Raw genomic sequence first — 22,450 nt, 5'->3', positions numbered from 1 at the left:
TGCTACTACTTTGCCATTACCTCCACTTTAGTCCTAGGTTTACACCTACCTCTTAACCACTGCTGTTTTGCTGAAACTGCTGTGCTGGGTGGTTACTGATGGAGCTGTTCCATGGTTATATACAGATGTTGCTCACCTGCACATAGCATTTTGTGTCTATTGCTGCAGAAGGCATCCTAATTGAGAAGCCTCTACCACCTCTACTAGTCTATAAATCTGTAAGTTTGGATTAGTGATCACTCCTCTTTAAATAAAACCAAGTGTGGGACACATAATTTGCACTTTACACAGAGGAGCAGGAACACTTTCTCCTTACCATAAGATAGAATAAAAAAATGCATAATTTTAGTCAGTATCATCCCATGCTCTTTGAAATGTGAAGCCCCCCATTTTGTACTGGATACATTGGTCATTTTTTGTTGGTCCTTGTCTTTGTTCTTGCTCTTCTCCAGGAATATGGACCTGGAGCCTTTCTCTGTGGAAGGTAAAACACTTCACAATCTTAGAATAATTATATTCACACTTTCTCTGGGAGGAAAGGAAATGTGAATTTTACACACGTGTGACTGGGAAACAGAGACTACGGTCTAAGTGAACCAGTCAACTAATGGCAGACACTTAAATATGAGTGGTACTGGCACTATGCAGCTTATGCAAGAGCAGGGAAACGAAGCTGGTACTCCATAGCCTGGAGGAAGCACTTCTCTGATTTGTGGATGTGAATGTTATTATTAATGTATGAATCTGTACCTTTTCTATGTGTGAAACTTGTAGCATCTTGCTTAATACAGGCCAAGGAACTTCTTTCTAGTAGCTCTTGCTTTAAACCCAGTAGCTAGTCTGCTGCTGCTCTAGTAATGCCCTGGGTGACAAATATGAGGTGAATATTTTTAATATCTTTGGTTTTATGCAATGTTTCTTGGTTTATCCTTCCGTTGGGTTATGTTAGCCATTTCACTCTAGCATTGCTGTTGGAGCTTATGTTCTGCTGGTACTCATCATTGCTTTTCAAGTCTTTTCTTGAGTCTTTGCTTCCTGTGATAGATTATCGTCTCCTGAAGGTGTGGTTTACAATCACCAAAATTAAAATCATTTGCATTTGCAAAATTAACCTTTTTATTCTTCCTTGAGAAACAAGAAAATCTTCAAAACCAGGGAGGCTGCCAAGCTCCAAAACACAACTACAATATACTATGAAAACCAAAATGCATGGAATAAAATAAATGTAGTGAATCACGCTTTAATCCTAATAATAAACTCCTTTGATGCTTTTCCAATTATTTCTACATTACAATTTTTCAAGTGTTTTTAAGTAGCATGCTTGGCGTCCTCAGTTATTCAAATAGCCATAATTTGTATAGCCATGCTTTGTGTAATTTCTTAGTTCTTGAGAACGTGGTTATCCTTTTTGTCCTGACACGCTGAAATTCGGGCTGTATCCAGTGAAAAAATGGTGAAAAATGCAACAAAGCATACAATCATAGAATGGGTTGGAAGGGACCTTAAGGATGGTCAAGTTCCAACCCCACTGCCATGGGCAGGGACACCTTCCACTAGATCAGCTTGCTCAAAGTCCCATCCAACCTGGCCTTGAACACTTCCAGGGATGGGGCATCCACAACTTCCTTGGGCAGTAATGCTGCTCTAGATTGCAAGTTGTTTGTGGCAGGAGACCCATTTGTATTTTTTGTATCATTTTGTATTTGTACAGTACCAAAGTACAGTTATGTTTTGGTCCTGTACATGGTCACTTAGAAGCTTGTGTAATACAAAATATAGTACAATAGTAGGTCTCCACCTGCTGGTTTTTCTCATAGATTACAGCTAAAATTACTTTGGCCAGAACATCTATTTTGTCTTTTTAGGAAAGAAAGGACTGTACATGATGTTCAAAGTAATAAATTTTTTGTTATTCTCTGGTGACCAGACAGAGGTGCCACTGAGATCCTGGGCACCTGCACATTCCAAGTAGCTGTGCCTTGCTGGGATAGAAGAGCCGGTTCTGTTTTTCATTGGGGAGGATAATGAGTTGCAACACAGTTTTTTCTCTGTTCTCTATTTTTATTTAAATTTCTAATAAGTTTAATATTAAAATTTTAAATTTAAAATAAAGTTTCTTCACTAGCCATAATTATTTGAAGGTCACTTCTTCAATGAGTTTTCTGCCAAGTCAGTCATGATCTCTACTTAAACACTGTCTGCTTCGTATCTCCCCTAGTAGGTTTTCACCTTTCAGAAAGAAATAAAAAAGAACTGTAAGGGAAGGAAAGGGTCTTTCAGGAGAAGGAAGGATTGTCAGCAAAATTAGTCTTCCTCTGAACCTCTGCCTGGAGTGTAAGATGAACTGGCACATCTTGGGGTAATTCCCTAATTTTTTCACTGAAGATGGGGGAGAAATAGATGTAGTAGGAATTAAGTGTCACTTAACTCCAGTGGCCGTTATAATCAAATAAAATTATAGTTTAACTTAATTTTATATTTAAATCTTGGCTATAACTACAAAGGGAGGTTTTACAGCAAATTTGGTTTGGTTTTTAATTTTTTTTTCTAAAAACCTTTAACAAACACTTGTTTTGAATGTATTAGCTTCGACGAACTTTAACTACCTTTTGGAAAGGAGCAGCCATAAAAAGAAAACAATATTCTATTATAACGTGTGTGGAGAATATTTTAGAAAGATGCAGCCCCCCTTGTTCACTGAGCTCCTGATCTTTGTGCATATGGTATGGAAATGAAGGTCAGTGAAAAAGAATTGAGGATACCCTTTGATATAATGGGGAAGCACAACTATGGGGCAAATGAAGCTGTGGAACAGGTCAGTTTGTGGAAAAAGCTGTAGGTGAATCTCAGTATCCAGAGAACACAGCAAAAGAAGGAGCACAGTCACAGAGAGGTTTTTTTTTCCTTGTCCTCTGCAGCACATGCAAGTTGGTTACATACCACCCATCCAGGCACGTTTTGGAAGAAGCTTGTGCTGCTGGGGAGCTGTGATCAGTTAATGGAGTTAGTGGGAAAGGTGTGGTGGTGGTGATGCTCCAGGTGATGATGTGTTCCAGCTCAATTCCTCACCCACAGCTCCTGCCTGCTGGGGACAGGTGAAGGAGTGCCCTGAGGAGACATGCTGCAGGTGATTAGTTCCTGAAGCTCTTTGTGAAAGTGTGACCACCTCATCTGTTGATTCTCAGCTTTTTGAGTTTCAGGGCCCTGTCAAGGTTGCATGTTTTCCTTTGTGATGGGTCAGGGCTTCCTCTTTGCCTTCCTTTTCCTTTTTCCTCTTTGCCTTCCTTCTTGTCTTATCTTGCTAAGCTGCACCCCACCTGGCATGGAAGCCCATGGAGAAATGCTTGCGCTTCTATGAGGACAACACTGTCCATCCTCGAAGGGGGAGCAGAGTTGTGCCTGTGGTAAATTAAAACGGTCCCCCTCTCACAGTGACCCCATGGTGAGGTTGGGTGAACCTGAAGCTTGAAAGTGTCCCGAGTAAAGAACCACAGTCACCCCAGAGCACCCAGCTTCCACCATGGCTCACTAAGGAAAAGCCCCTGCCATATTTCGAGGGGGTGTTGACACTGAAGGGCAAACCCGAGAGATGCCAGGTGAGCAGGCAGCAGCAGAGGCTCCAGGGCACCCTTTTCCCCCTCCCTCAGGGACACGGGCACCCCACGTCCCTCGGGCGCTGCCCGGGCAGAGCTCCCCGGGGTGTCTCGGCTGCCTGACCACGGGGAATCGGCAGCCTTGGCCGAGCGCCAAGGGAGGCGGCCCAGAGACTGCTGGGTCGGAACCGGGGAGCAGCCCGGACCCGCCGCCCTGCATCTTCGCCCACCCTACCCCCGGCAGGAGGGGTGGGGTAAGGGCGTCCCGTTTGCCCGGTACCAGTGTCCGTCACCCTCTCGGCCGGAGCTCGGGGAGGAGCGAAGGCGCAGCCCCCGGGGCAGAAGGCCGCCTGGGAGCCCGAGGGGACGGAGGGACGGACTCGGAGCGGCACCTGGGAGGATCCCAAAAAATAGGCCTGTGGCTTGGCTTGAGGTGCTTATCGGAGGCTTTTGGGGAGGGGAGGAGCAGCTCTGGAGGGAAAGGGGAAACCTGAAGCTGGAGGGGAAGGGAGTGTTTTAGTGTGAAGGAACACGAGGTCTTCAGGCTGAGGGGAGCGAGATCTGTGCCAGGAGCCTTCGCAGCCCTCAGGTTGGGTGTGTTGGTGTTTTGGTGTTAGAAGGGAAACTGAGGTTCCATAATGCTGCCTTTTTTTTTTCTTTTTTTTTTCCTTCACTCTGGTCTCTTGGCTAACTTTCCAAGTTGCAAGTCACCAATCTTCAGGCCTTCCTAGCCAGCTGTCATCTCTCATTTTAAGTGGTGTTCAGTGGGCATGGGCAGGTTGTGCCCTTTCAGGCAGCCCGTGATTGCTGAAAAATTCCCTGCACCTGTGGCTGCCCTCCCCCTTCTCCTCCCATCTGTGGGGGATGGTTTCATACTCCAGGTCTCCTCACTTCTCTCCTAGATAGAGCCAGCAATAAAGCCTGTGTTCTCTCTTCTCCAGGAGCCTGGGAAAACTGATATGGCAGAACATACAGGTGAGAGATGAACTCTACTGCTTAAATTATGGAAAGAAGCTTGAGGCTCCACCAAGTGGTGCTGGCGACACTGGATTCCTTCTTTGCTGGTTGCTCTGTCCTGGGGTGGTAGGATGGTGTGGCCTGCTAGGCTGGGGCAAGGGGATATTTTGTGTTGCTTTCTGCTGTGGGTTTCTAATGATGCTTTATATAAGACAGTGTAATTAATTTGGAGTGAAGGAGAGCCAGCACCCTTCTATTTTTCAGGGTTTTTTGTGGATGAGGAGGTCTGAGGGAGTTCCACAGCTGCATCTGAAATGCTTGACTCCCTTGAAGTAGCTGGATGGGAATGGAGGATTGTTTCATTCCCCTTTTGCTCTTCGAGACTTGGGATGTCTTCATGGGTTTCTGGGAATAGTCAGCAAGCAGAGTGAGGGAATGACTGCTCCTGTGAGAGGGAGTTTTCTTTCTCTCACAAGGAGAAAGCTATATCATTCCTTGATGTAAGAGATCAGTGTGCCTCCCCCAGTGCATGTGGTTTTCTTTTATCACTGGTATTTAGATCTTGGCAGTTGTGACCATGTAAATAGCATTTTGTTTCTTCAAGTCAAGGGCATGTTACTTAAGAATTTTATTCTTTGGTTTCACAGAAGGAGGATAGAAATAGCACAGCATGACTTTTACCTTGACTGTAAAAAGGCAGGGTTTTCTGTAAGTGAAGTAATCAAACTTGGATGTGTTAAATGGAAGTGTATATAGCATAAGTAACTGACTTAATGCTAAATAAGAAGTGCTAATGTTTAAGTCCTCTGTTTTAATTAATAGTAAGTCTGAAGATGTTTCAAAAAATGAAGCTTGGATGAGTGTGCATCAGATAATATTTACAATTCTATTAATGCTGAACTGATAAAAATATAAAATTTAGTTGAGTAAGCTAACCAATACTGTAGGGTGGATGATCATACATACTCATTTGTGAAATGTGTAGCTTGCATTCTTTAGGAAAAAAACAACTTTTTTGAATGTAACCTGTGAGCTATCTTGTAATGCAATTTATTTAGCTTGTGACTATAAGAAAAATAGGTGTCTTGCTAGACCTAGAGATGGAAGAGATAGCAGTAGTTGTCAATTAGTTAACTTTTTAATCAATAAAAGTCTAACTCCTTTGACTTCTAATTCATGAATACACAATATCCCTAATAATAATTACAACTGCTCTTGTGACAGTTAGGGAAAAAAAACTTGATGTCCTTTCCTTTTGCAAAAGGAGTAATTTAAATTTTTTTAGTAAATATCAGCTAAGACAAGTGAGAAACAAGCTTATCTTCCCTGTTGATTTTACCTAACAAACCTTGAGACTTCTTTTGTTGAAGCCTCCCTGCCAAAATGCACAGCTGTAAAAGAGAGTATTAATACTAATTCAGCAGGCCGGAAGGCTTCTGAGCCAAGTCTGCAGAAACAGATAGCTAAAAGTAGGTATTTGTGATGGGGAAGAAGTTTCAGTAGGTTCCTTTCTCTTCCCTCATTTTGTCAGTCTTCCTTTGCTATTCTCTGAGGGGAAGCAGAGCAAGGAAATGGGGAGAGGAAGGAAGAGGTAGGGTTTTTTACCTCTCTGGTGTCCTGGGCCACTTTGTCTTCTTGTATCAAATCTTCATAATCTCCCTTCCTCTTTGGAAAAGGGCATCTGGTGCAAGTTGGTGAAAATAAATTCAAAGTTGATGAGAAATTCAGGTATTTCACAAGGAGCAGCTTATCTGTCTTGGGGAAGGAGTGACAGATTTCTCTCTTACTCCATTAGGGGACTGCATTTTGAGTGACTACGTGGAAGAGGGAGGCATCCCTGAAGATCCTAAGCAAGATGTACTGCCTCAGCTACCCGAAGCCCACAGCCCAGACTGGAAGGCAGCCTGTAATGATAGCCCTTGCCAAAAAAGAGACTCCGAAGACCTCTGCCCCATCACTGAAGACCAGGAACCACACACAGAAGAGAAACCCTACAAATGTGCAGAATGCGGGAAGGACTTCAAGGGATACTCGAGGCTCCTGAGCCACCTGCAAACCCACACTAGAGAAAAAAATTTTGACTGTGAAGAATGTGGGAAGAGCTTTAGCAGGAAGGCCAACCTGGTATTGCACCAGAGAGTCCATACAGGGGAAAGGCCTCACAAGTGTAAAGACTGTGAGAAAACCTTTAGCAGGAAGTCAAACCTTGTCACTCACCGTAAAACCCATGCAAAAAAGAAAGCCTTTTCCTGCACCACATGCAGGAAAAGCTTTGGTGGACGTGCAGCTCTCTTCCAGCATCAAAAAGTCCATGCAGATGAGAAGCCCTATACATGTACTAAGTGTGGAAACAGCTTCCGTCTGTGTGCCAACTTCATCAAACATCAGCAAATTCACTTGAGAGAGGCACCCAGTGAACACACAGCAGGTAACTGAATTGTTGTTTGTTGGGTTTTGTTTCAAGCTGCACAGACTCACGGGGGATGTATCAGATGCTGTGGTCTCTCTGTTCCCAAACACTTCTGCCTCCTTTCTAAGGATATGAGTGGTGTCGGTTTGTTTATACCTGTCCTATATACTTATTTCTGTCATCTGAAGAAATGCCTTGAAAATGCCAAAGTTGAAATTCGGGTTTTGCCTGGGATGTTATGCTCTTCATAGCTCTTGGATCCTACTAATTCCTGCTTCATAGCATTCCCTGTTGTCTAGCCATAGATCTTCAGAAGTGCTTAGCCAACAAAATACTAAACTTGGAGAATTGGATTTAAACTGTGAATCAGGGCCTTGGTAATCTCTATCAGCTATATTTTATTACTGATGGATATTAAATGAGCAGCTTTTTGTTGTCTCAAGTGGGAAGTCTCTTCTGGCCATCCCTCTGTAATACTCGTCACATAGCAGGTGCTGTGAGACAATAGTTTAAAGGAGGAAGTTTTCTGGATTTTGCAATATTCAATGTTGGTTTAATGACCAGAAGCTCTTGGATAAAATATGACATTGTGGTTTCTTTCTGTTGTTGTAACTTTAAATGGAGAGTAAAAAATACTGTAATTTTTAATCTTGGGTCTTTCCCAGTCACCTATGGAATTGTTCTGGCTGTTGGGGTCCTGACCACCAGCTCATGTAACAGCAGGGCAATTAAAGATATGAGGCCCTATAAGAACATGTTTTATGTGTGAGATCTTTCTGGGTTTTGCTTGGTTTATTCCGTTTTTCCTCCTGAAAAAAAAATTCTGAGCAGGAAAGCCTTTCATCTTAATAGTGGAAATAATAATGAAGTTATAATGAATAATAATAATGACATTATAAAGAAATGACAAAACAGAGTTCCTTACGTAGAGAACCTCCTAATATTGTGGTGTTGGTGTTTACTTTTTTTGTGTGTGTGTGTGTGGGCTTTTCATGGTTGGTTGTGGGGTTTTGTTTTTTTTTAGATGTGAGAGTTTATAATTCATAAGGGAAAAAAAATTATCATTTTTACTCAGACCAAGAGTTCATTTCAGATTAGTCTAATACTATACCTGCTTCAAAACCAATGTGCAGGAATAACTGTAGCAACTGCATCATTCTAATTGAAGCTCCACAGTGAAATTGGTTTTATGGTCTTCCAGGGTGTGGATTAGGAATGAAACTTGATTTCTCTATTATCTCAAAGAAGAAGTTTGCATGTTTACAAGTTAAACACATTTTTACTAAACCTCAGCTATCCTATTCAGCTCCCTTGCTCCAGCTTTGCTGTTTCACCAGCCCCCCCAAGTAACCTCCCCCCTTCCCCGCCCCCCGCCAAAAAAACCAAAAACAAAAGTGCAGGGGAAGATGTCTTGGTTGTGATAGTACCCAAGTCTGTAATATTTCTGGGGCTGTATCTGCCTCATCTTTGTTCTGATTTGGCTTAGTTTGGGCTAACATGTAACTTGAATGAAGTTTTAAGTTTTTAGGTTTAAAATATAGGTGAGAGGAAAGGATGTTACTGAGCTGCCTTTTCCTTGTGTGCAAGCATATTTAAAATGCTAACCTAGCAATTGGTGATAAAGTGGGCTCTTGACTTACACTGTCTTCCTTTTAGATGCAAACTGTTCTGAATTTACATCTCTGCATCATAAAGAAGAGCAGAGGTGTGGTGCAGAGAAACAGGAGGCGGATCACTTGAATCTTTTTCTTGAAGAGTGTAAGTATAAAAAGGCTTCTAAATTGCCATGTAAAGTATTTTTGCATAGCAAGCATTAGCATTCTCTTCTCTTTCTACAGTGAAGAAAATGAGGGAAAATATGGATATGCTTCTTCTCAATCAGCAAAGTCAGCTGCAGGTCCTTCAAGAAATTCAGAAACAACTGAATATCCTCCTGCCAGGCAATGATCTCATTAATTCAAACGTCTACAGTTTAGGACTTCTGCTAGGACGGCAGGCAGCTGCAGCAGCATCTCTTACTTTTCCCCTTCTTAATCCCAGCAGTCTACTCCCCGAAAATGCCAGCAGTCTCTTTTCCCAGTCATCCACTTCTGGAGTTGTGCCTACCACTCAGCTCCCAACCTCTCCGTATCCTGCAGCTTCTACAACCTGACCAGCTTTGTGCTGTGAATCCATCCAATGTAAACAAATGTCACTACTGTTTTGGTACTGTTTTCTCACTCGTATATGTGATCTCTGTGTTGTGATAATGAACATGTAGTACCTGTGAAGGTGCTGACTGTACACTCAGACTTGGAAAGATATCTGTCTCAGGTGCATCAGCTAACAGCAGCTGATCAAATCCACTGACTATTCATTCATTGCAACTTGCAGGTACTTTGGCCATTTATGTGTTTTGTCCAGGCAGCTTAAGACACTGGGGTGTAGTTAGGTGCAACATCCCTATAGCAGATAATGCCTAAAACTTAAGCATATTTTTCTAACTGACATGTAGTTAATACGTACTTGTGAAATGGAACCTCTCCTAATGAGCTGAAGCTAATGATAAAATCACCAGGGATGCTTGCAGCAACTCCTGTTAAATCTGATTTATACAGAGGTAAACAACATGCTTAGGGAAAGGTGTTCAAGTTAACTCTGCCTATATTCCTAGCATCTGTTTGCAAAAGCTTCCTTCTTTCAGGAAGGCTGGATGAAGGCACTACTAAAACTACAAAAAGTACTTGTTTTTTTGTTTAAAACGAGCAAACAACTTCCCCCAAAAAAACAACTCTGACAAAAGACTGCTGTTCAAGTCGATTATTAAGAGTTTATGAGGATAATCCAAAGGGTTTTATAGGACATATGTTCTTTTGTTCAAAGGTGAACTCACTTGAGTCTGGTTTGAGATATTCTGTCACATCCTATTTGGATTATTACATGTTGTTGACTGTTGCCTATTAGCTCATTGAGGGTGGGACTAAGGTAAATAATTAGCATTTGTTTATGGAACACTGAGGAGCTCAGGTGCATGATCTTGTGAAGTCTACAGTGTGAGGGGAGAAGGGATCATTTCCTTCCCCTGAACCTCATTCCTGCAGGCCTCTGACCCAGGGACTTGAAAAATAAGAAGGTGCAGAATATTAAGAAGTGTTAGTAATTTCTGCCTCCTTGTTTCTATTAGTGACACAGGCTGGTAACACTGTCATACCCTTTGAGATTCAAAAATTAAAAAAGGTACCTTGGAACAGCTGCTGGGATAAAGAAACTTTGGGGCTTGTGCCTGATCCAAGCAGTCTTTCTCTTGAACTGCCATTTTGTTTGTGGTTTGTTGGTTTTATGGTGGTATTTTTTTATGATGTCTTGTTAAAAGGATGCAGTGTTAGTAATTAATAATATGATTTAGATTTTTGGGAATGGGAAGGACTATTTCCCTTAGCAAGTTGTTTTGCTGGTAACAGTGCAGTGATGTCAGATTGTGGTCCAAAGAGAAAACTCTGTGGGAACACATAAGACTCTTGGAATAAGACTGAGAAAATCACACACTGGTTCCTATTATGTAGATTTTTGTATTAGTCTTAACTTGATAGGATAGTAATTTAAGCCATGTTGAGAGGCCTTAAAGGCAGGGCATTCCTTTAATGTGAACTTGTACTGAAGTGTTCATGGTGTGTATTCCATCAGTTGAGTATACTGAAGTCATGTGACTCTAGATTAAGAGCTCCAATAAGTTTTTAAGGTTATATGGTAACTCTGGGGTACTATTCATAATTTCTTGGATGTATAATTTCATTTGGCTTTGAAGAAAAATCCCATCTTCAAAGCAATGGTTAAAGTTTGTGTTGTGGTGTTTAAGATGTTCAGTATTAAAGTGTTGAATTTTTGTTAAAAATGAATCTTTGGTGAAATTTTGTCCTTTGTGAAAGAGCACCAATGCTGAGACATTTGTACCTTGAACTGGAATTTATTTACTCTATGTGCCTTCCCTGGCTCCTTCTCTGACATTGAAGATAAAGTCTGGAAACCTCTGAACTGCAGATGTACTGGGCAGTGGAGGAAGTGTTGATATTGAAGAGCACAAGTAACCATCTTACTTCTTAGGTTTGGGTTACCCCTCTCTCCTACATGAGGATAGATGCCAAAAGTCTTCATCTTCCCAAGCATTTAAGTAGTTCTAAAAAGCACCTTAGATGCTAAAAATTTCCTGCTCCTAGGTGGGGTGGGGCTTTGGAACTTCTTACCCATGTTGGAAGGTATCTAGAATACTTTTTGCCTTCTTTACTTCCTTGCAGTGCTCTGGGACTGGTGTAAAAAGGTGTGTAGGGCAATATCTGATAGCTTGCCAGGGGTACTGGAAAGCTTTGGAGTGTCCAGAAATATGGACACAGATGCTCTCCTGATGAATTTTAAGTCTTTGGTCCATGCAGGTCTGTGTGATGTTGGGGACTGGACAGTGCATAGACAAATGAAAGGTAATCTGGAGGAGATGAAAGCTTCTCTGGCAGCTTTCAAATCCTAGGATTGGAGGTTTGACATCATGTTCATCTGCTTCTGTAAGGCACTTCATCTGTACATTTAATTTTGTCACTCAAATTGGATATTTTTCACTGTACGTAGTGTGCTCAGTAATAGTTTTCTGATGAAAGCAATGTTTTTGCATCATCTGGAGAAGACATCTTTGGTAGTCCATGTGAACTATATTAAACTAAGTAGTGCCCGAGTAGGTACCAGATGATTTTGAGGGCTTTCTCCCATCTTATTTTCTCTAAGATCAAAGGAGGAAAAATAAACAGATCACAGGAGTTGTGTATCTAATTGTGAGGATGATTGGTACAAATTGTTTTGGAACTGAGGCCTTTGCCTTCATCAGTGTCTTTAAGGGCCCTTAGGTATGGTTTGCTGCTGTCATTTGGTTTCTTTGGTTTTTTTCTTGAGTTACCAGACTTTTGCCTTTATGAATGGGATGTGGGATATCCATGAACACATCACTGAATTTGGCAGAATTGTACCCTCTATAAGCTATCAGAGGAGGAAGATGATGCCTGTCTTAAGTTATGTAGTAACTTACTCTTTTTACACATTTTAGTGAGCTTTTAAAGTGCTGTATTGCTGTTCCAGTTACAGCAAAACTAGTAACTGGCTTGTTCTCTCTTTAAAAACTGTGATTACTTAATGATAACAGTGGCTCTCATTTTGAAGACAAAGCTGTAATCCTGAAAATCATGACAAACGAAGCCAATCTAAGAAAATGTGCCTGTTCCCTGTGTGCACAAGGGAAAGAAAGGAAGTGTGGGCAGAAACTGGAGAAGGCAATATAGGAAAAGCAGCCCCAAGAAACCTCAGCTGAATCAGGAAAAAAAAAACCCAACAACAAAATAGAGCAAAACACACTCCTGCCCCCCCCCCAAAAGGGGTAAGAGGAGCAAAGAAACTCTAAGAGTTTTCTCATCCATCAAGTTCACTGAATAATCTAGTAGTTCATGCAAAAATAGCATGCAAGTAGTTAAAGAACCTGCTTGTAATACATGAAGTGGATAGAAAGCTTTGATATGGCATTTTGTAATTCTGAATCCTTGACTATGGTAACCTAATAGTTATAGTGGTTTCTTTTTTTACATAAAATTCCTTTGAAAACTGTTTCTGAAGTCAACCTAGTAAATCCATGCAACTATCTGTACAAGTACTTCTAAGGTGCAAGATACCACTTTTGCTAACTTAAGTAGGAGTCTTGTTCCAATTGAACAGGAATATTCTGAGTTCTAACCCTGCCCTTGGCAGTGCCTGCAGCCTTCCCACCTTGTGGCTAGCTGTGGTTTTGAAGAAAGTGCTCTGTATCCCATCATTCAAATTATTAACGAATCAAATCCTTCTCATCTGGGGTAACATAATACAATCTTTCAGATTACCATTGAATTGCAAATAAGCATTGCGATGATCTGACAAGTTTTGGATTCATTTTATAGTATTCTTGCCTCAGCTCATTAATGAGAATCACTGTGAGATAGTATCAAAAACCTTTTAAAGCACTGACTGTATGCCATCTTCAACTCCTCTGTTTTTAACAATGCCTCTCACTCTATTGTAAGAGGAAATTTGATATGACATAATTTGGCTTTGAAAACCTAGACTGTCTATTATCCTTTTAAAATTCTATGTGACTTCCAGACTTGTCTCAGTATTGTTCCTGTAGTGAAGTCAGGCTCACTAAAAATAGTTTCCAGGTTCATCTTTTCCTTTCATACTTCCTTTGGTCTATCTTTTACAATCTTGCCCATCTTTCATGAGCTGTCTGTGATATCTACCAGCATACTTCAGCTTGATCAAGTTTACAGGTGACATTAAAAAAAAGTACTCTGTAACCTCTACCCACTCTAAACTCAGTTCTTACCCTTTTGTTGCCGGTATTGAGCTGAGGATGTACTTTCTGCTGTTATTTCTAGCAAAGACACAGGTCTTGGTGTCTTCTGTTGATTTTTTTTTTTTTTTTTTTTTTTAATTTATTTTTCCTCCCCCTATCTCACTGAACAGAGTATCAGCTCTGCCTATAGTCTTTGTCTTCCAATCAGCAGTATTCTAGAATGTTTTCATGATGTTCTTTCTAGTAGCATTACCTTTTGTTGCTTGCCATACATGCAGATGCTTTTTTACCCCCTTTAATTATTTGATGTAATCTGACCTACTTCTCACCTCCTGTGTGGTTCCTCTTCATGACTTCAGACCAGTGGGGAAATTTGTGCCTTGTCAGGTTGATTTTCTTCACCTTTTATCTTTCCTCTAGTTTGAGAGAGTGTGCACTTGTTCACTTAATGTTATTTAAGAAACTCCTGGGCTTCCCACTGCCTGTTCCCCAATGAGTTACCTGCCTTAGGATTTTACTGTCAGTGCTATGAGACTGCAGATATCTCATTTCTGCAATTACATTGTCTGTACTTTATGCTCCCTCTTTTCATCCATTCAAGCACATTTCCAAATATGACCCAGGAGCTCTATAGTGGTCACAGTGTAGGCTTAGGAGGGTCAAATACTATCTTTTGGTGAGGAGAAAATGCCTTGGAAAATGATGAAAACAAAAGATTCCAGGTCATCTTATGGGACAGTGCTTAAAGACATCAAACAACTGTCCATCTAGTAAATACAGCCTCTAGTAGCCAATGTCTGAGACTTGACATGAAGATATAAAATCTTTCCATGCTCTAGTGGCTTAATAATCATTATAGATGGAAATGAAATAATGCACATTGGATTTCTTTCTTTAGATATGCTTGAATTTTAAACATTTAAAATATGTTATTTCTCTTACAAATACACCTGTGTGCTACACTGCTCTGTTTTCCAATATCCTTGTTTGTATATTCATTATGATGCAGCCAAGTATTCAAATCACAGCATCCTTGAATATATACCTCATGCATTTACAGCATGTTATTATATTTAGAGTCATGCTACAGAGCATTTCTATAACGTGTATGAAATGTTTTCCTTACATCTGTTTTATAGGGACCTTTAAAAAACAAGTAACATCCCATCTTCTCAGTGGAAACTTTTTCCCTCTCCAGGTATCTTTCTGGTTTTGCCTTCTGTACAGTCTGCAAGTGCAAGTGAAAATATTAAGAGAGAAGGAAGATAGAGGGCAAAATAACTATTTCTCCAAAGCACACTTAGATTCTTTTCCATTTTCCTTTTCATTTTTAAAGCCACTGAAGCATGACAACATAATCTCTGGTTATTTTTAGATTAAAATAGACTGTTTATATAATAAAAGCCAATACTAACATTGCTGATATGTTCACAAATGTATAAAAAGTCTGTCTTATAAAAATGCAGCATATAGGCAGACTAGGAAGTATGGAACTGTCAAATCTAACTTTTAAAATGCATATTACTGCAATGGGCAGAATGAACATCAATTTGTTAGTGATTTTGCTGCTTCTACAGCTGCCGGGCTTTGAGCTCTCAACCCTGGGGCATCAATGCCTGTTCTTTGCAGAATACATTTTCTTTTTATTAGCCCAAACTGGAAAAACTGACTTCTCAGAAAGCTGCTTTCTGTCCAACTGTTCTTAAAATGTCCAGCTTTTAAATTTTTTTGCTGAAAACCAAAAGTACTCCAGCAGCCTTTTGGTAATGAAAGCTACAGGAAAACAGCCCATCGTGATTCATTTCCTTGCCCTTTTCTTTTGGGTTATTTTCAGTGTTCAGATCTCTGGCTCACAAGGATAAACAGTGAGATTAGTTTGAATTCCCCAGGTCTAGGATTCTGGAAATGACAATTTTTGGGAAATTTTTCATGCTTTACCTTCCCACCTCACTTCATAGCTTTCTGTTAAACCCTTTTAAGTCCTTAAAGATATAAAATTATGGTTCTCATTCTTTAAATGTACCAATTTATTTATTTACTTATTTTACACAAAGTAATGCAAAACCTCAGTTTTAAAAATAGCAAAACTAATACTTCCATAGCAGAAAAATGTTGTATTATGTTATTCAAAAATTAAAGAATTTAAGATTATGGACTTCAGTGTGTAATCGCTACTGCACAAGGCATCTTTAAGGTAAGTTTTACCTCAAAGTAAAACAAAGTATAAAATACTATTAATACATTCTGCTATTCTACAAGCTAGATGTCATGTTACTTTCTCCATAAATAAATACACACTACTTCTTAAAAATCAGTTAGGCCTTTTAAATGGCTATTATTGATATTTCTGTTGTCAGTGTTCACATTTTTGTGATGATGGTGATTTAGATTTTTGTTCACAGGACACATTTTTTAAAAGCTCCTTCCCACCAGTTTTGTATTGCTCTTAACAAGAAGAAAAAAGAAGAGAGAAGAAGGGGGGAAAAAACACAATCTCAAAATAAGCCTTGTCATAAACCAAGGATGTTATGCCAAATTGTAAGATTCTGGAAAGCATAAAGGACTGGCACATCAAGGACTTGACTCAGTTCACACATTTCTCCATTGCAGCAGGAGGAGGTTAGTGAGCAGACTTTACTTTGGTGGATGTGCATTTCTGTATAGCACAGAAACATAATCCATTCACTGCTGAAGTCAGTAGGAATTCTACCATTGAAGTGTGTAACTGCATTAAGTGTACGTGGACTTCTGATTACTTGGCTGCAAGCTGGAGAAAAAATAGCTTAAAAAATAATCTGACTACCTTTCAGTCTTTGTGCTCCTTAGAAGTCCTTTCATTATAAAGTTTGAAAGATCATTTTATAGGTTTGCTTTTTATAGTAATCCCCTTTTCTGCTGAGTCTCTGAATATTACTGGGATTAAAAGAGGGCTTTTGCTTAACTCATTTTAAGAATTATATCCTCTATTCCTTGTATCTCAGTAGTTCTCTGTATCACTAATACTCATCAATCATTTTCTGCATCAGCTCTGCCCCTTTTCTGCCTTACCACAGTATGTGACAGCAGGGTGTTTTCCTCTCCTATGGCTTTACTTAACACCAATTCAGCCACATCATCCACTTGCTGTATAGGTGGGAGCTAATGTAGCAAATTAGTTTAATCCAATGTGAGAATTTATGGAAATGGAAAGGTGCTTTCCTGCTGGTTTCATTGCCATTACTTTTTTTTTTTTCCTTTTTTTAAATGATCTCTCAAAGCAATTTGCTTCTACCCATTCACATTCTTTCATGGATTTAATTCACTCATAGTCTCACACACATGCACCCACTCACATGTGTGTGGCCTGACCCTAAACATATGTATGCAGTGTGGAGGTAAAGGCATGGCAGATGGCAAATTTGCATTATGTTTCTTGGGTTCTTGAGCAGAAGTGAGGGATGCACTCTTGACTTTCCTTTCCTGACAGGGGATGTCATCTGGGATATTTTCTCTCATTTTCTTTCACTTCTCTTAAGTCAGTATCAAAATTCATAAATTTCAGAGTTCTTAATCTTCTGTATGTGGACATCTGACAGATCTATTCCTCTTCTCTCTTTTCTTGCTACCTTATCTGTAGGTAAATTTGTCCTTGTCTGATTATTAGCATGAAGCCACAGGACTGATGGAGTGATGTCAAACACAGAGACTTAAATCTTTTGCTGAAGGGAATTTTGATGCAGTGATGAGATGCCAACACTCTTATCTGTTTATCTACAACATGTTGGTCTTCTCTGTGAACCTGACTGGTTCCAACAAGTTCTTTCTTTCAGCTGTTCTGTGGTCAATACAAAATGATGGTGACTGGACAAGAATATTCTCATGTTAAAGCAGGTGGATTTCTTCTTCATAGAATCATAGATAATCATAGAATCAGCTGGGTTGGAAGGGACCTCAGAGATCATCAAGTCCAACCCTTGATCCACTACCACTGCAGTTACCAGACCATGGCACTGAGTGCCACATCCAGTCTCTTTTTAAATATCTCCAGGGATGGAGAATCCACTACTTCCCAGGGCAGCCCATTCCAATGTCTGATCACCCTCTCTGTAAAGAAATTCTTTCTAATGTCCAACCTAAACCTCCCCTGGCACAACTTGAGACCGTGCCCTCTTGTCTTGCTGAGAGTTGCCTGGGAAAAGAGACCAACCCCCACCTCCGGCTCCAGCCTCCTTTCAGGGAGTTGTAGAGAGTGATGAGGTCTCCCCTGAGCCTCCTCTTCTCCAAGCTGAACAGCCCCAGCTCCCTCAGCCTCTCCTCATAGGATCTGTGCTTCAGTACTATGAAAGCACTGGGTGCTAGAAGCAGGAGAGTTGGGGGGTGTCCTGAGGCACATGGGACTCTTCCTCAAGATGTGTGATCTATTACAATCTTACAGCTGATGGACAAGATAAACATCTAGTGTTCCTATTTCTCTGGTAACCAGGAAGCTGAGAAAAGCCATGATATCCTGGCATTTAGATGGAGTCATCTAGTGCAGAACTTAAATTAATGATCACAATATTCTAGTGGACTTTCTGAAAAAATAAACTGTGACCTTCTCAGTCAGCTTCCTCAGTGCAAGGCTGTTTTCATGATCTGGTTCATTTTTCTTGAAGACTATTTGCTGCCCCAAAGTGTTTGCCAGTTATAAACTAGATAGACCTCTTTTCATTTCTATGGGCAAGTTGGGTGCCATTCAGATAATGGGAAGAGAGCAGAGCATGGAAGTGTTCCCACTCCTCTCTGTCATCTCCCATTCATCATGATAAGCATTTCTGGAGAAGGAGGAGGAGAAGGTGCAGGCATCCTCTCTGCTATGCCGCAAGGGCAGAGGGCATTACCAAGACCATCTTCAAGACAAAACCTGCTGAGAGCTCCCCACTAGACCCTTTTGTGAATCAGCAGCAGCAGAAAAAAAACAGCGATAGCAAAAGTGTCATGTAGGTCAGGACAGCCAAAATAATTGTTCTGAGGGCTTTCCCCTCAGATGACCAAGATGCTGTGGTCACAAACAGGAATGAAGTTGCTTTTGTGGCATACATGCTGAAAGGGCAGACCTAGAAATTCATGTATTGCAGTGCCTCTGCCTCCACTAAAATGTAGTCACAGAATAATTGTGGTTTGAAAGGACCTCTGAGATCACTGAGTCCAACTATACACGCATGCAACAAGTGAAAAACCAACCCCCTACAATCTCTGCCCCTAGATTATGCCCTGAAGTGCCCCATCTTCACGTTTCTTAAATACCTCCAGGGATGGTGACTCAACCACCTCCTTGGGCAGGCTATTCCAGTTCTTGACCACTATTTCAGTAAAGAAATTTTTCCTAATATCTAATCTAAACCTTCCCTGCTGCAGCTTCAGACAATTTCCTCTGGTCCTGTAATTACTCCCTTGGGAGAAGAGACCAACACCCACCTCCTTACAGCCTCCTTTGAGGTAGCTGTAGAGGGCAATGAAGGTCTCCCCTTAGCCTCCTCCAAACTAAATCTGCCCAGTACCCTCAGCTGCTCCTTGCATGGCTTGTTCTCTGGGCCACTCACCATCTTGATAACTCTTCTCTGGACACATTCCAGCACCTCAATGTCCTTCTTGTAGTGAGGGGCCTAGAACTGAACACAGTACCCAAGCTGTGGCCTCACCAGTGCCAAGTACAGAGTCACAATCACTTCCCTACTCCTGCTGGCCACACTATCACTATTCCTGGTACAAGTCAGGATGCTATTGGCCTTCTTGGCCACCTGGGCACACTACTAGTGTCTCAGCATGTCACTACAAGGCTTGAAGTGGGTGATTTTTAGATACACTGAAAATTAGACATGCAGCAGCCAATCTGCATCCCTGCTCAGCAAATGCTTTCTCTGAAAAAAGGCCTAAACTCTGTAGGAGATCCATTAAGCAGTTACTAAAAAAATTAGTAAGTAATGGCAGAGTCTTGTCACTCTGAGATAGCTGAAGCACTGAACCACCAAGTTTTTTTTAAACAATATTTCCACTCTTCCTATTTTTCTTCTGTGCTTTTCCTGTGAATCCCTGATGGTGGCATAATGACACAGCCTTTCCTTCGGAGTGAAATCCTATCCCACCTCATCCATCACCGAGGTCAGTTGACAGGAGGTTCTGTAAAGTGAGTTCCTTCTTGAAATGTCATTACAGCATCTTTCTTTGGCATTAATTCAGCCTTTGAAATAAATAATATCATTGGGTGGTCCTCAGCATTGCTGAGGTCCCTCAGGTGTTTCTAACATGTTTTATCAGTCCAGCAGGCATGGAATAGAAGAAGAAGAGCAAGAGAAGACAGCATGTTCTGAGAACAATTAAAACATTGCAAATTTTCTGCCTAGGGGGAGGATGATAAATTATGTACATCTATTTACCATATTTGCCACAGTTCAGTTCATAGTAATTCAGCTTTTTGCTAGAGATTAGAGAATAAGAGATGGGGTTTGCCCTGGAGCAGTGTTCTTCTGGCAGTGAACCTGGGTTCTTATTGAGGTTTGCACCTGCAGGTAACAAAAGACTGTTTTCCTTACACCTTGACTTCACTGATCTATGTGCAAGGTTTAATCCCAGCTGGCTGGCCACCCACTGCTGTTTATTACCATCTGAAAAAGAATTTATGTGTTCAGAGTGACTTTTTCCCCTCGTTTGTTTTTTTGTTTTTTTTTTTCCATAACATTAAACCATTTTTTTCATGCAATATTTGTATTACATTATTTTTACTTTTTGAGTTAATAATCAGTATTTCTAAGTGATATTGTTTAAAACTTAATAATTGGAATACTTTTGTGGGTTTTTTATTTTTCCCTAGAACTTGTTCCTCACCCACCTTTGGTTCTGAATTTCTGTCAGTGAATGACTAGAATTAGTGCCCATGTGAAGAACCTTTGCTTATATCTTTGCTAAGGACTTCAGGATTGTTCCCTTTTATTTAGCTGAATGAGACATTGTTAACTTTGTGGCTAAATCATTTAACCAGTTTTCTTTGCCAGGAGGAACAGGTAAATATTCTTCATATGTTGTAACAAAATGAATTTTTGTTCTCTGTGAGGGAAATGATCCTTCTATATAAAAGATGGACTAAATGTAATTTTTAACAGTATTAAGCACATAAATTAGTGAAAAAATAATTGTGCAATATTGTATATTTGGACACTTAAGGCAGGTAAAGCGGGAAATGAAAGGATCTGTTATAAGGAAAATTCTGCCTATAAAAAAAGGAACAAAGGCATATGACTTGGATGATATTTTTATAGTGGTGACCGAACTAAGACTAGTCTTACAATTTCCATAAGTTTTCCCACAGAAATGTGGGGTTAGTATAGGTAATTTATGCCAGGGAAGTTTGTTTTTTTTATTGGGAATGCTGCAGGCTAAATGATATAATAGAGCATAATTAACGTACAAACATCTTGCTGTCCTGTCATATAAAAATACTAGCAAAGGTTTGGGTTGCCAGAATCAGTGTGCTGAAGTGAATTCCTCTGTTATCTTGTGCTAAATTTGTAATTAAATGTTTAATTTTATGACATGTATGCAGTCATCCATGAAAACAGAGAACTTAATTGCACAGTCAAAAAGGTGTGATTCTGACAATGACAAAATGCCCGTGCAACATGAGATTTAACACCTGGTACCACAGAGTTTGGCCATTCAGCCAGGGCACATATTGTGCCACTATCCAGGGGTAGCCTGGCAGGAAAGTAAAGGTTTGGCTGTAGCTGTAGCACCTTCCATCAGTTCTGAGAGTGCAGTTCCATGCTGTCGCTGCTTTGGAGATTTTCTAAGCCGTATTAGCCCGTAAAGTCCTGTTACTTTGCAAATTCCATCACAAAAAGACAGGTAATAGTGTTGAATAAGGTGATAGAGTAAAAGGACTATATCTAAAATGTTCTGCTCTCTTTTATTTACCAAAATAACATGAACAGGACTAAAAATTATTGGCAGTACTGGTAACAGTATAAAGGTGAATGGTTGGAAGTGCATTATTTGTTTTGAGGGGGAGGGTTAGTTATCCTCTCATTTCTGCATTACCAGTGTATTTTAGAAAAAGGAAAGCTTGTATCAAAATCTGAAGGTTGGAAAGGATTTATTGATAAAAGGATATTTGCTGCTAAGACTTGAAGGTAAAAACTTCCCTTCTGAAATGGAAGTTTTGTCAATTTGTGGAAAAAAAAATCCTGTAATGTTTCAGTTTCTTTTCTGCTATGGCTTGTGCCAATACATTTAACTCAAATTTACTTATATTTCACAAGTTATGAAAAAAAAAAAAAAGATACATTTTACAAGCAATCCAAAATACAGACTTGGGAAAGATTTTAACCTTATTTCTAATGCCATTTAGGCATACGTTTTGACTCTTACCTTCCACAGATATGAAATTACCTGTGTCTTTTTATCAGGACTTCTCTAAATGACTCCACTAATGGAGGCCCCTGTGTGGTGGGTACCAAAGGCACCCCCAATGAAGCTGTCACCTATAGGCAAGTGCTGAGGTCCCCATGATGTGTGTGGAGATGATGAGGAGATTTGCTGGGTGGGAAGAACCAGAGGAGTCTGGAGCTGGAGCAGGTTGAGCAGAACAGAGGGCTGAGCAAACCCAGCCAGGTACAGGCAGGAACTGGCTGGGGAGGGGGAAGCACTTTTGTGGGTTTTGGAACCTTTCCTTGGGTCAGCTCCTTACATGTTGGGAGAAATCCTCAGAGGCTGTGCAGCTGTTGGTTGTGTGGCATGGGAGAAAGCTTAATTTACTCTGGTTTTCTGTTTCTCTTCCCTGCTGGCTTCTCCCTCTAGTGCCCAGGCTTTTCCAACCTGCCATACTATTTCCTTGCTCTCTGGTTGAACTGCTCACAGAGTTCTCTGCTTGCACAGCTTTGCTATTTGCACATGGGGTTAGGTGGCTCAGCATCACCCCTTGCTGCAAAAGATATATCATGGACCTGAACTGGGCAGCTTAAGCCAACCCTGCCTGAGGCTGGTGAGTGCAGGCAGCATTATTTTGGGAAGATGCTCAATGGCTGAGTGCTGGCAGGAGGGCTGAGCAGGAGGTGAGGTGGGATGGTGCAGATGTAACTGGGATGGGATGCATCTACAGGAGTTGTGGTGGGATGGCTGCTTGCATCCACAAATGGCTTT

General features: G+C 40.7%; 1 protein-coding gene across 2 annotated transcripts; it reads left to right on the top strand.

The window, feature by feature from the left end:
- Nucleotides 1-3,480: 3,480 nt before the first annotated feature.
- LOC139791302 (zinc finger protein 436-like) lies at nucleotides 3,481-10,835 on the top strand. Of its 2 annotated transcripts, none has more exons than XM_071733379.1 (5): nucleotides 3,481-4,026; nucleotides 4,535-4,568; nucleotides 6,346-6,978; nucleotides 8,617-8,718; nucleotides 8,799-10,835. In XM_071733379.1, the coding sequence occupies exons 2-5, from the start codon at nucleotides 4,553-4,555 to the stop codon at nucleotides 9,110-9,112; spliced, it is 1,065 nt and encodes a 354-aa protein (XP_071589480.1). In that variant the 5' UTR covers nucleotides 3,481-4,026; nucleotides 4,535-4,552; the 3' UTR covers nucleotides 9,113-10,835. The 2 variants fall into 2 exon arrangements, with proteins under 2 accessions (XP_071589480.1, XP_071589481.1); XM_071733380.1 differs by lacking the exon at nucleotides 3,481-4,026 and adding an exon at nucleotides 4,054-4,182.
- Nucleotides 10,836-22,450: the final 11,615 nt, after the last annotated feature.

Source organism: Heliangelus exortis, chromosome 1 (genome assembly GCF_036169615.1).
Source record: "Heliangelus exortis chromosome 1, bHelExo1.hap1, whole genome shotgun sequence".
Lineage (NCBI taxonomy): Eukaryota > Metazoa > Chordata > Aves > Apodiformes > Trochilidae > Heliangelus > Heliangelus exortis.
The sequence above is the reverse complement of the archived record's forward strand: the minus strand, read 5'-3'. Positions and strand labels throughout refer to the sequence as shown.

Coding starts and splice junctions, on each gene's coding strand:
- LOC139791302 (XM_071733379.1), top strand. Junction 6,979..8,616: donor ACCCAGTGAACACACAGCAG/GTAACTGAATTG, acceptor TCTTCCTTTTAG/ATGCAAACTGTTCTGAATTT. Junction 8,719..8,798: donor GAATCTTTTTCTTGAAGAGT/GTAAGTATAAAA, acceptor CTCTTTCTACAG/TGAAGAAAATGAGGGAAAAT.